At 32.8% G+C, this 14,994-nt stretch overlaps 1 protein-coding gene across 1 annotated transcript; it reads left to right on the forward strand.

The window, feature by feature from the left end:
- Positions 1-1,278: 1,278 nt before the first annotated feature.
- LOC127702914 (monomeric sarcosine oxidase-like) lies at positions 1,279-12,350 on the forward strand. The gene is made up of 9 exons (XM_052207223.1): positions 1,279-1,408; positions 3,843-3,912; positions 4,619-4,675; positions 5,253-5,384; positions 8,066-8,279; positions 9,130-9,296; positions 9,590-9,776; positions 10,849-10,982; positions 11,698-12,350. The coding sequence occupies exons 1-9, from the start codon at positions 1,315-1,317 to the stop codon at positions 11,876-11,878; spliced, it is 1,236 nt and encodes a 411-aa protein (XP_052063183.1). The 5' UTR covers positions 1,279-1,314; the 3' UTR covers positions 11,879-12,350.
- The last annotated feature ends 2,644 nt before the right edge of the window (positions 12,351-14,994 follow it).

Here is a 14,994-nt window from a genome sequence, read left to right on the forward strand (position 1 = left end):
TGGTTCCCCCAACTATGCCCTTATAGATGTTGTTTTTCAAGTGATTTCTATAGTTTTTTCTTATGTTGTGCTGTTACACCTCTGTCTCATGTTAGGGGAGGGTTGAGCGCTCTCAAACATGTTAAAACCCGCCACATTTTGTATGTGCCTGTCCCAAATCTGGAGCCTGTAGTTTAGTGGTTGTCGTTGGGTCATGTCTGTCATATTTGTTTTTTCGTAAACTGTTTTGTCATAAAGTAGGCCGTTCGTTTTCTCAATTGAATAGTTTCATATTTTTCATGTCGGGGCCTTTTATAGCCGACTATACGGTTTGGGTTTTTTTCATTGTTGAAGGCCGTACGGCCTTTAATTGCTTACATCCACATAATTTGAACTTGATGGATAGTTGTCTCATTAGCAATCATACCACATCTCCTTATTTTTATATCTAATCATGTAAAAGTCACAAACATTTTGAACACGAATATTACGCGGAATGAAAGAAAAAAAAAACTATAAAAAAATAACAGACAGAAGATGCCAAGCGGACATTCAAAACTTAATTCGAAGAGAAAGACTGAAAAAGGACAGACAAGTCCACACAGTCCATATATACAACACTTTAGCAACACAAACCCCTTAAAAACTGTACAGCTTTAAGAAGGGAAAGGTTAAATGCACCTATTTTTCTAGATATCCTCTCATTCTGAATACTTCATGTGAATTTTATTTTGATACTAAACGAGGAATGCTTAAATAAATGGAAAACTTGATAAAACCGTATCCTGTTAAATTGTAAATTGCTGTAAAAAAAATTAAACAAAATCTTTGAATACAATAAGAAATTTTGCAACATTTAAATACAAAAAAAAGAATAGAAAACAATGAAAAATTAGTTAACCAATTACGTTTAGCCAATGAAAGTGTCATTCTTTTTGTATAAAAATGATTTTCTTTTTTTTTTTCGAAAAAAAACCCCTTTCTTTAGAAAAGATTCTTCAAATTTACCTTTTTTAGTTTTTAGGATTAATCTAAGTTTTTTAAAGTGTTTATAAGTTATGAAAAGTCAAGAGATACGATTGCCAAAGAGACAACTTTTCCACTAGAGACCAAATCAAACAACTATATACATGATATACATTATCCATATGTATTCAAATTTGGTGTCTATGATTATTTATTTTTATCTAGTGTGTTTTCATTATAAAATTCTGTATATTCATTGAAACGAACGAACGGTTTTGTACAGGTATAAGATTATTTAGCCTTGAACATTTTATCTTAAAATAAGTGTGTCAGGTTAATTTATCTCGTGAGAATAATAAAAAGAACATTATGGACGGAAGAAGGTATTTTGAGTACATTGTCGTAGGCTGTGGTGGAGTTGGTAGTGGGACACTATATTGGCTCTCAAAAAAAGCCGGTATAGGTACGTATATACTAGTTTTTTTCTCTATATTACTAAAACATATTATACGTCAGTGATAGACACTTAACATTCATTACGTATAAACATGCATATCACACCATAATCGTGAATGTCCCATAATGGCATGTACTGAATATTCCATTGGCAAACAAATATACATGTAGATACATCATAGATATATATACCTTTCAAAAAGATGGGACTCGTGACATCAAGGCTTGACTGGTCATACAACACATGTTTGGTCATCGTTGGTCTTCTTTCGTCCGGCAGTTTAACATGTGCGGACTGTACAAATAAGCTTGTCCTTATTTTATAGTTAATGCAATCACGTGTACATTTGCGGATTCAGGGGAGGTGTTCCAGGGGTTGGATTTTTTCGTTTCATGTTGTTCCCCTACTTTCAAAATAGCTACATGTAGATCCGTGCTTGCGTGCGTCGGATATTGACGTTTTTAAACGACTTCTTACAACAACTACAGTGTATGTAAGAGGTCCGTGTAGGTTGTCTGGTGCAAGGATACAATTTTTCCCTGTCAAACATGCTTCTGCTCTTTGGTCGGTTTGTTGTCTTTTTGACGCATCCCCCGTTTCCATTCTCAATTTTACCTTAGCAGTTTAAATGTCACGCCCTACATGTCGCTGACCTTAATGACAGAATCTATCAATGATAATATTTCTTTCTCGTCTTTAATGTGCACGAAGACCGCTTCAAGGTGCGGGATTTTCTCACTGTGTTGATGATGATGGCTGGCTGCTTAACTTCCAGCGACAAATTAATATGCATATTCAGGACAAGCACATGTTAATGTAATATGAATATCAACCCTGCTTTGAACTAGACCGACACCCTGAGCCGGATTTTTAACGTGCTAGTTCACAAGGTAACAGTCCTCAGGAAGACATATCACCTTACATTGACACATTATTCTGACTCCGACCCGACCAGTCTTTGCTCTTAATCCTTAATGCCGCGTGCCTAGCAAATACCAATTTTTCAAGTCTGTGGTTTGACCCGGCCGGGGTTCGAACCCATGTCCTCCCGCACTCGAGGCGAACACGCTACCACGAGACCACCGAGGCGGTTTCTCATTGCATTGAAGACCCATTGGAGGTCTTTGGCTGCTTTCATTGCTTTGTTTGGGTTGTTGTCTCTTTGACACTTTCCCCGTTTCCATTCTCAATTCTATATGGAATATTTGCCACTAGGCGTAAGAAAGCAATAATCAATCAAAAATAATATAGACATATTTTTCACTACTGTATCAAATGAGAAACGAAATTCGAAAAATGATTTCACAACGGGGAGCAAATGTCTAGAGCTAACACTATCATGTTTTCCTCTGTATTGCCTTCAATTAATAAATTAAAGATTATAGAAATTGCAATAAGCGCTAAGAACAAATTTGTATCAGAGGTGAAAAAGAAAAACAACCTTATAATTGGTTCTTAATATTGATTTGGACACGAGAATACGCCACAGTTGTCTCTAGAGGTTTTGGTTAAAGTGTTATTGTGTTATAGTGTTATAGGTTTTCCATTTTACAGTATACATTTCAAAACTTCTTACTGGTATCACAAACATTACCCTTCTTTACATTGGTTTCATTTCTAATTTCGTTTGAGAAACTCCAAAATAAGCCATTCATTCTAAAGCCTGAAACAAATATCGTTTTATTAAAGTACAATACTACGTAATTCCGTAAAGAACCAAACACACAACCAATACATTTTGTGTGTTGTCGATTATGACTTACTTAGCCACTGTTGATGTTAAAAAATACAATTGATGCAACAGAACATGGAGAGCAAGGTTCGAACTCCCTTGAATTAAGCAAAGTTAACCTAATATGGAAATTTCGGCTATTACTAAAATTTTTCAGTCGTACAGCTCTTCGCGTGTTTCGGTACTTATATATCCCTGTATGGCTTTCAAATATTTGGCATTGAGTGTTCCTGATGAAAGTAAATTTATAAAAGCGTTTCGGACGCATGCATTTTATAAGGTGTTATTTTATTTGCTTTTTTATTATCGCAAAGGAGAATGGCTGGTGGCAAAATGCAACACGAATTCCGGACAGTCAGCTTAAGAATAAAAACTATCTTTTGCCCTTTAACATTCATTAATATAAATGTTATAAATAAATAACTGTGTAAATCTCTATCGACGATTTTGTTTCTCTTTTTGCCACAAGTAAAACTGTGTCAATACTGTAAAACATTCACTTGTGCATGAAGTACACATAATAATCTACAGCTGCTGTGTATTAATTAACCAACCAACGCCACCATTTTGCCTCATTAAATTCAAATGATATATATACGCTTAAATTCTATTTACTAGAAAATGTATACAAAAGCGAACATCCACCAGCATTACTCCAACTATGCTAAATATGTGCTTTGATTTATAACTATTGTATAATTTTAATAGATGTTCTCGGTCTCGAACAGTTTGAACTTGGACACCATCATGGAGGTTCACAAGATCACTCCAGGATTATGTAAATATATTATTGTGTGGGTTCCTTCATAAATATATGGAGATCTAGTATGATTTTCCATGAAACAACTATCCATCAGAGACGTAAGCTACTAAATGTCAAAGAGAGGTCTTCAACAATGAGCAAAATCCATTCCTTATAGTTAATTATAAAATGACGCACACTGACACAAAGTAAAAACAAAGTGAAAACATACCAAAAGAAAAAAATCAACGACCTGATTATTCTAAAACAAGCATGAAAAACATCAACTTTACATGTTTTTAATTTGATTGAACGGTTCCCTTGTTTTATTATTGTGACAGATATAAACTAATAATGAACGAATAAATGTTTTAATTGGTCTCTTTGAATTGTGTTAAGAGAAATAAGGATAATTAGATATACATGTATCTTATTTAATTAGAACTCTGACATTGTTGATCGAATCAATCTTTAACTAGCATTGCACAGTGTGTAAATGTCAATTAGTTTTGTGAGTGTCTTAAATATTGAGAACAATACTTTTAAAAGATAGAACAAAACACTTCAAACATATACATGTGGTGCGTACGAGACCTTTTTCCGTGTTTACATTTACCCTCATCAGGAAAGTTCAAACTCAGATGGTAGTTAACAACTGGATAGATGTTCAATTTGTAAAGATTGCGACAGTGGTGCGTATTGTAAAAATACATGTCCTTTTATCATTGTCATTATTTTACAGACGATTAGCTTACCACGATAACAGATATACTAAACTTACACCAGATACCTACAAAGCGTAAGTATTTTATAACAAACAATTGGTATACTCCATTGTTCTTCACGTTAAGATAGACGTGCATGTAAATATGATTTAGATGACAAAGAAGGAAAATGGAGTAAATTCTAAAATGTTTGGATAGAAAAAAAAACGATAATATTAATAGAAATAGGTTATTTTGATGAACCATAGGAGGGTCTGGATGGGGTCCGTTATTTCTCAATTCTTTGATCTTTTAGGTCAGTTTTTCTCCATTCTTTCCTTTTTTTTTTGCCCATTATGCTCTCTTTTTTTCTATATTTTAGCATCCCATTATTCTTTATTCATTATTTTTCTCTATTCTTTATCTTTTTTTCCTAGTTTTCTGTAGTGAAGATCCCTTATACTCTATTCTGAAACCCCATCAAGACACTCGTATAGCATGTCAATTGAATAGAAAGTTTTCACTCAACAAAACGGCGGATGAGTTTGATAATAAGAAAATTGATATTCTGGACCATTAATTTCGGAAAGCGACTAGTATAGACGGCGCCACGGTGTGTTTTTTTTTTCGATCTTTCTAATTTCATTTACCTACTTCCTTATTTTTACAAAGATGGGAAGCAGTAGAGAAGGAATCCGGTCTACAGTTAGTCTACAATACAGGAGGAGTACAATTTACTAGGAAAGACGAAATGTCTCATGTCATCGATGCTTACGCTAAAGCAATGGCCGAAAATGATATAAGGTATTGTTGACAGTAACAAGAAATTGTTAAATATTTTCTTTGTTTTATTTAGATAAGTAAGTGTATGTGTAAAGATTATATGTGAATTGGACAATGGCGACGCTGAACGTTTACGTTATAGTTATTGACCAAGCAAGCCGGTATATCTCATTTTATCTGCACGGCTCGGGTTAACCTTCTTGACCCAAACGACGTAGGAGTTCAGGTTAATGGGTCATTCCGACCTTGCAGACTAAATGACGTATACCGATTTGATTGGTCAATAACTGTTTTAACACATGACGCCACCAATTACATGAATGTTTTGGAAATATTCGGACTATATTCAATCCTTCGACTCCTGGGAAAGTTTGCTTGTAGGGTAGAGAAAAGCTAAAATACGCATTTAAGTAGTAATTTTTTTTATATTCAGGCAAGGACGTATATACGTCCTTGATTCAGGCTTTCTCCTAACTTGTAACAGCATTTGGAAAATTTTGTTTAAATGGCAGAGCTTAGATTGTTTCTGTTAGATTTATTCACAATTGTTATATAAATTCGTGACAATCAAAACATATCAAATAAGATTTCTTTAAAGTCGACAAGATAAATAACAATACAATATAAGCTTAGACTGTGAGTGATTGTTTGAACCGACATAAACGATTTCAAACTTGACATATAATTGTTTAAACAACTGTCTATTGTTGAACACTATATGTTGCCCTCTAGATTATGTGGTTTTTGTCGTCTGATTGCTGTCTTATTGGCGTATAACCAATATCTCCTACAGTTTTAGTTCTGTTTGATGTACTTTTAAATCTGTGGATGACAAATCATAAATGAAAGGATTATTGAGTATAGATTAATTGCTTTTCTTTCACTCAAGAATATGCTCAGAGGAACTTTAATCGAAGACAGATCTACTTATCATTTTTGTGCAACGTAACTTTATTTGTCTGTTTTGGCACTTACTTGAATGTAAACCTCATTCAATTCGATTCAAAAATTGTCACTAAAAAGGAATGAATATTTCGAAAGTTGTAATAAATTCCATTGAGAACAAAAACTAATCCAAATCAGGTTTCAGCTTTTAAGATATTTTAAGAAATTACATTTTTTTTTTTATCTTGTTTGACTTACGATTCAAAATGTTCATATCATAAAATGTTCTTAGGAACGAGGAGCACTTTCTATTTCATTATTTGAAACAACAAAGTGTATATAAAGTTGTTAATTGGTCAACTATGCCGTGATTGCCAGGTCAGTGGCGGATTCAAAAGTGGGACAAAGAGGGCGTACGACCCCATTTGATTAGAAAATATATAATGTTTAATCCTAAAATCTTTTTTTATGGAATTACGCCCCTATTTCTTTGAAAAATTCTGGATCCGCCCCTAAAGATAAGAGTTCATTTGAACTGTGAGTATATCTGAGGTAGTTAATGCACACCTTAGCTGTGCATTATTCAGATTTTAGCACAGTAAGAACAACGAGATTTTGGCTATGTCACTTGTTAATTTGTCGTCATGTAGGAAATAACAGATATTTTGTTATAAGACCTCACTCATAAGTTTCATAATTTCAAGCTGCCGCCCGATATTTCTTTGTTTTTATGAAGTGAAAAACACTATTTGTCTGAGTTTAAGCTTCGTTCAAAGCATGTATGTATTTGGTTAAAACAACATTAATTTAATGGTACCAATTTTACAGCACCAGATGCGAATTTCGACAATTAATGTATTTTCAGTGATGCTCGAGGTAAAACTGTTCATAGGAAAAGTCGATAAAAGTTGTTTAAAATTGATACCACAGGGTGCTTCTGAAGTATATTTTCAGATTTTAAAATAAATGCCCAAGAGAAAGTTGATTTGTAAAGTAAAGTTTAAGATTAATGTAATATAAGAAATTAATTTCAATGATTACTTGTACGCCGATAATCGACACTTAATGATTAACATGATTATTTTTTTTTGTTCTTAAAATCTCATAAAAGCATGAAGTATAGATCAATAACTTTTTGGCAGAGACATTAAGCAATACATGTTTGCACCTGTCCTAAGTCAGGAATCTGATGTACAAACGTTTAATCCCGCTGCAAATGTCGACCTATCCTAAGTCAGGTAGTTGTCGTCTGTTTATGTAGTTCATACGTGTTTCTCGTTTCTCGTTTTTATATAGATTAGACCGTTGGTTTTCCCGTTTGAATGGTTTTACACTAGTAATTTTTGGGGCCCTTTATAGCTTGCTGTTCGGTGTGAGCCAATGCTCCGTGTTGAAGGCCGTACCTTGACCTATAATGGTTTACTTTTATAAATTATTACTTGGATGGAGAGTTGTCTCATTGGCATTCATACCACATCTTCCTATATCTATTAGACCGTTGGTTTTCCCGTTTGAATGGTTTTACACTAGTAATTTTTGGGGCCCTTTATAGCTTACTGTTCGGTGTGAGCCAAGGCTCCGTGTTGAAGACCGTACTTTGAGCTTTAATGGTCTAAATTTTGACTTGGATGGAGAGTTGTCTCATTGGCACTCATACCACATCTTCTTATATCTATGTATACTTTGACATGCAAATGTCACATTGCTAAACTATATTTAAGACGCCTTTAAATCTGTATCGAATATGATTAAGAACGACAATAAATGATCTTTGATGACTTGTTTTAAGCAAATTTATTTAATCTATATTTCGGCAGTTTTGAAAGACTAACGGGAAGCCAACTCAGAGCTAAATTTCCACAGTTTGAAATTGATGATACATATGATACAATTTATCAACCAATAGCTGGGCTCGTTGATGCAGCTCTTGCAAACTCTGTTCATGTTCAACTCGCTAGAGCCAATGGAGCTACTGTTTTAGAACACTGTCCTGTCCAGAAAATAGAAAAGTTACCTAATGGAAGAGTACTGGTATGTTTATGATGATAACATTTGCAGTTAGCATGGTTAGCGAGTTGTCTTTATAATAATTTTAATTTAATGTTTATTTCTTTTTATGAGGGGAGGGGATTGCTAATTTTTATTCCTGTTGATGGAGTAATTGCATTGTTGAGGTCTTTGCACAAATGCAGCGTGAATGGTATTATGTTAATCTACTAAATCGTACAATCGGTAGGAGATCCAACTTATTTAATTTTATTTTCCAAATTTAATTGGTCCCATAAGTCTCAACGTCTTTACTATAAGGTGACTATCTTTATTCCATTTAGGAGTAACGCAGTTAAAGTCTGTTTAATACATAAGAACCTAAATTGATAACAAAAACATGTATTGTATACAAATATGTTTTTGATACTAAAAAGAAAATGTTTCAATGTATCAAACAACATATTTGTATACAGCTTTTTAATAATCAGTAGTCATTAATATTTAATTAATTGATATATTTTATTTTAAAATGGGACCTCATCAGGAGCATGCGTAGTTAGAATTGTCACAAATTTGGTGAGTGCGAAGACCTTTTCTGGACTTACCAGAAACATTCGAACATTTGGTGTTTTTTTTAAGAAGTAGAAAAAACGTCATTGTAATGACATATTTTTGACAACTAAAACATATAAATGCTAGGGCAAATGGTAAGCTTCTACTTAACATGGTAGGGTTGTCAATTAAAATTTTAGTTTGAAGTAGTTCAGCAGTGAAAATTTCTATTTTGTAATCTTTGATTGTAGAAAAAAATCGAAATAAAGCAGATCGTCTTGTGTTGTGTAATTCGTATTGGATTAGATAATTCGTCGAAAATATCGCTTATCCTTTCCAGGTACATACACCAAAAGGAACATTTCAGTGTCGCCGTCTAATTGTCACTGCTGGTGCTTGGATAAACCATGTTCTTGGATCTATTGGTGTTCATATACCTGTTTATGTTACCCAAGAACAAGTCACATATTTTGCTACACCAAATGTTAAGGATTTCACAAAGGCAAAGTAGGTTTTAATTATAATTTTTTTTTAATATAAGATAACTTTTACTAGTCCTAAATTGTCTGATGTTCTGTTATGAGTCTGGTTAGACTCGTTGGAAGTCAACAATTAATTTATATAGAAAACAAGGAAACCACGATTACTTTTAAGTTAGTTTTCAATGAATTCTTGTTGTAGATTTGTACACCTCTTGATGAACTTTTGGCTTAAAATGAAATTCTATCATAAATATTTGTGAATTTGATCCACTGTTGCATATCAATTGCACTTGCAAGTCTATTTTTATTGATTTGAAGGTACCCAATATGGATTTATCATTCACCTAAGTACGACTTTTATGGGATGCCAATGCATGGGAATTCAGGCAGCAAAATTGGAATAGACGCTGGAGGTCCAGTTGTTGCCGTTGACACACGGAATTATGAACCAGACAAAGCAAGAGAACAAGCCTGCATAGAACATCTGAAGAGAACAATACCAAAGGTAATATTGTGTTTATATATGAGTGTGCCTGACGAGACAATTAAAGTGGCACGCAAGGAAAGTGATAGTAAGACAAGCTTTAGTTTGAAGTTTTCCCTAAATATTAAACAATTTACCAGATATTTATAATATAACATTAGGAGATGTGGTATGATTGCCAATGAAACAACTATCCTATCCATCCGAGTTCAAATGAAGTGGATGTAAGCAATTAAAGGCAACGGTACGGTCTTCAACAATGAGAAAAACCCATACCGTATAGTCGGCTATGAAAGGCCCGACATGAAAAATATGAAACAATTCAATTGAGAAAACTAACGGCCTTATTTATAACACAACATTTTACAGAGAAAGATATAACAGCCATGAACCAACCACAACCACTGAACTACAGGCTCCCGACTTGAAACAGACACATAAAGAATGTGGCGGGGTTACACAAAAGTCATGTTTGGGAGCGCTCAACCCTCCCCTAAGCTGATACATTGGTGTAACAGCACAACATAAGAACAAACTATAAAAATCAGCTGAAAATAGCTTAACTCATCAGGTAGATACAAAGCAGAAAAAAACATCTAACAAAAACACAGACCGGACATGGCAGGGTATTTATACATCCGTAGTAACAAAAGACACAAAGTACAGATCTGAGTAATCGCAGTGTTACTGACAGCATATTCAAAGCCAATAACAGCTTATGAAAGAAATCATTTTTCTAAGACTAATATATCAATCAGTACACATCAAACATCTAACTGATTTAGTGTTAAGACGAAATTATCAGTCAGAGAAAAAGATGACCTTGTGCCATGCCAAAATATAGATATCAACATATTGTAGTATCGTGAAAGTGCATATGTGTACAAACTCATCTAGAAATGAAATAATGTTCAAATATACAGAAAAAGACAACCAAAATGTATCGGATCAAACGTTTTTGTACAGTATGTTCTTAATTGCATAATACAAAGGGCACAGTAAGTATATTTCCGACTCGAAAAGAAGAATTTATTTATATTCAATTTGTATTTTAAAGTTTTTCTCTTCTTTATGAATAAAAAAATATTTTTAGTCCCTAGGACCTATAATGTACACTAAGACATGTCTTTACACGATGACACCGGACCGCCATTTTGTTGTGGATGATTGTTCTAGGAATGGATGGGATAATGTGATCGTTTGCTGTGGAGCCGGTCATGCGTTTAAGTGCGTGGTATACTATGTGTTAATGTAGAATTATTCGAATAAGGACATTTATGATAAAAACATTGCATTAATTACTTTCCTTGCCATAATAACAACACTGATCGTTGATTATGAAAAATAATGATGCTGTACAGTAATACAATATCAATAATATGTAGATAGATAAATTAAACCAGCATCAGAAAGTCACAGAAAGGTCTTTCTGGATGTGCGAACTATAAGCCGTCAACACACAGTGAGCAACTAATAAATCGTAGAAAGACCATAGAAAAATTGCTGAAATCTATTCAATAGTTAAAATACAAATACCACAACACTGTAGGCTGTAGTAAACACTATTACTAAACATCTTATCCTTGTATGTACAATGTATACATGAACTGTGATTTTTTTTAGTATGTGTTTTACTCTTACGATGTATCGTCATACAGGCAAAAGGGGGAGGTTTGTGCACATGTACAACTGGTTTAACCTCACGATATTTTGTGCGGCTGCCAAGTCAGGCTATCTGGACCATGTGTTGTTCGTTGTGTTTGATTTTTTGTTTGTTGTCCTTTTTTTCGGAGGAGTTGATCCTATGTGATCGATGTGGTTACTGTACAGTTCAGTCTTTTTGCGTAATATGTGTTCTGTTTGTCTTTCGTTTCAATTGCCTAAGTGAAATCGAAGAAACCTATGGAAAGTGAACACTTCATATTTTTCCATTTTTTTTCAGATTTGCCAGTCTTTTAGGAAAAATACTAAGTGAACTGGCAATAGATGGCAAAACCAAGTATGATATTTCAAAGTTTAATATAGACAGAGAAGCGATTACAAACCCTGACTGGACACCAACATTATACATGGGTACAGGAGGAAAAGTTCCCACGAAGCAAAGCTCAATTTCGAAACTTTAATAGATTGAACAGTGTATTCGATGAATAATGAAATATAATTGAACTTTTATTTTTGCGAGATATTTATTACAAAGAATATAAAAAATGATACCAGATAGAAGATTCAAAATTTTTGAAAATAGTAAAACATGCATTCATCACGTATAATAGCAAAAACTGGATAACCTATAACAAACAACACACTTAAAAAAAATCATGTATTGTCACTGATGCTCAAGCTTATTATATTTGAAATTGGAACCGAAATTAAACGTTACAACCCCGCAAAACTTTAAAGACTAACCGAACATTCTAATTTCAGTAAAGCTATAAACTAACATGTAAACATACAATCTATGAGTTTGACTGTCCCTCTGGTATCTTTCGTCCCTCTCTTATACAAACGAACATTGTCTTTGTAGTTGTTAATGGAAGTATGCATGTGTATGATATCGAATTAAAAACAAACTGTCAGCGCGGTTTACAAATTGAATCATTTTTTAAAATTATTAGAAATATCTACACAATATATCTGGATATGACGACATTGTTAATACCATGATAATTCAGTGAAATGTACGATCATACCAAGCGTATATTTTTTTACAGTAAATTTGTAAAATCTGTGATTTTGTAAAATCTTCCAAATTGTTAGCGAGTTGAAAATCACTAGCCGTTTTAGTGATTTTGTTAAATGCGTGAAATTGTTAAGATTTTTAAAAATCAATGGCAATATTGATGAGGCTTTTGTAAAATCTATAATTAGATATGTAAGCCATTTGTATACATTCCCATATTTTGAAAAAAAAACATGTTTGAATATTTTTGTTTTAACTGACATTATCAGTGAAATAATTATTTTACATACAATGATTCAGAATATAGGGCATATATTCAAACTTTTAATTAACCTTAATTTAGATGACGCACTCATGCCGGAACCGAACGTAAGACAAGAAGCCTAATGTAAGACCCAGGCCTATGTTTTAAACAGCTAACTCAACACATACAGAAAACATTATACGACACAAATAAGAGATACCGGTAATTTAACTTTGCCTGAGATAAAGATCATAATAAATATTAACCCTTCATTAAGAATTAAAACCTTTGCAAAATATTGGCTTAACAACAATATTACTTTTTTTTTTGTAAAAGAAAAAAGAATGTGTATTAACCTGATTAATTTATATTATAAAACCCTTAAACTACTTTTTTTATTCCTATTGGCATTTCCATATATCCAAAGATATAATATATAATTAATTCAAACTCTGGTTGAAGAATCCAATAACCAAATTGTGACCAACTTATAAAAGTAGGTGTTCATGAACAATCCGGATATCTTCTAACATGTCCTGCATTTTCCATTTTAATATTTCTTTAGAAATTGAGAAAACAGTATGGAAACGCTAGATTAAGTCGGAAGTAAGACGTTCCTTTTTTAATTTTGAAGCGTCAGGAAAAAAAGACGCCATTCATTCATTTTGTTCTGCGATTTAGATATCCTGTACTAAACTCAAATGTTTATAGAAAAAAAGGTACCAGGGTTATAATTTTGTACGCCAGTTTTGTCTATAAAGAACTCATCGGTGACGCTCGAATAAAACCGTCAAAAGGCTAAATCAAGTGAGAAGGTGAAGAGCATTGCGGACCCGCAATTCCTAAATGTGTTACTTAATATAGCTACAAAAAAGGATTAAATATACCAGGCTTATAGTTTATAAGCTGAGCGGTTTTTAACCCTGAATTCGCATCCTTACAACAGCTCAAAATAACAATTCAAGAGTTCGATTTCTTTTCATAATTAAGAAATTGTATATTTTTTAATGTCATATATATGTAACCAAATTTTACGTTACACAACAAAATTTAAAATCTACGATTGATGAAAACAAAATATATAAAAGACTTACATGTATAATGTTAGACGCATTTATTCGGAGTATCATTAAGGATAATGTATCCTTTTGTTGTTTCAGTGCAAAACATATGGAAATGTTATAAAAAAATCCACAGCCTTTCCCCTATTCCTCCTCTATTTGACAATTTGGTGCTCAATAAAAAGAGGGTTATTGCTGGAAGTGCGAGCAATGATTTCCCTAAAACATATAAATATAAATAAAGATATTTATTAAAATAACTATAAAAATTCACCTAATCAAGTACACATTCTAGGATGCACCCAACTTTATTGACCCACCACGAGGTTTCTCGGATTGTAAAGGTTGTTAAGGACTATTTGTAGACAAGAAACCATATGACATTAAGTGAGTTATTTATGTTTACAATTTCTTAAAGAAAATTTCTGTAATGAAATCGATGTTTTTTATTGCAAAAATCTTTTCCAATTTTTCCATCAAATCCCCCATATTCTTTTAAATGTAATAAACTATTGCTTTGAAAAACGTTTCCCTTTTGTATATGTACAAACTGGCATATCACTTTTATTCTGTATTTTACTCTTTTGATATGGTAGCATTTTAAAAAATTTTGTAATACACAGGCCAACAGAACGGGTCATAAACCTTAACCAATATATTACACAACGTTACATTAAAATCCCTTTGTCGTATTTTACTTTGTAAGTGAATTCGTTCAATTTACACATTAGTTCAATTCAAAAATTAAGTTTAAGTGCAAATCACATGATATGATTTGTGACATAATAAACATAGCTATAAAACAAACTATGTTTTTCAAAAACATCTTTAACATCTTTTTGAACAAAGTCTCTTCGTGTTATGATCCGCAAAGTCACTTTGTTCGTCGTCAAAAATTAAATGTTTATCTATCAAAGAGATTTTTTATATAACAAGAAAAAAAAACCAAATCTCTTTATCAAATTAGGATGCATTTCAATGTTTATAATTTTGAAGTACTGTGCCGAAACGCATAAAACGAATGAAACAAACAAACGCAGCACATCCAATCAGATTGGTGTTTCACACAACAGCATTCTCCAAACGTTGACTTTCTTTTGACATTCGGACTTTTGAATTCATAAATGTAAATTATAATAACGGGTTAATTCTATTTTTTATTTATCTTGTTTAGCAATGAAAATGCCATTAAATAATATAAATGATAGATGTGAAGTTAGCAGCCGGTTTGTTATTCGTAATTCGATATTCAAT

The sequence above is a fragment of the Mytilus californianus genome, unplaced genomic scaffold (assembly GCF_021869535.1).
Source record: "Mytilus californianus isolate M0D057914Y unplaced genomic scaffold, xbMytCali1.0.p SCAF_5, whole genome shotgun sequence".
Taxonomy (NCBI): domain Eukaryota; kingdom Metazoa; phylum Mollusca; class Bivalvia; order Mytilida; family Mytilidae; genus Mytilus; species Mytilus californianus.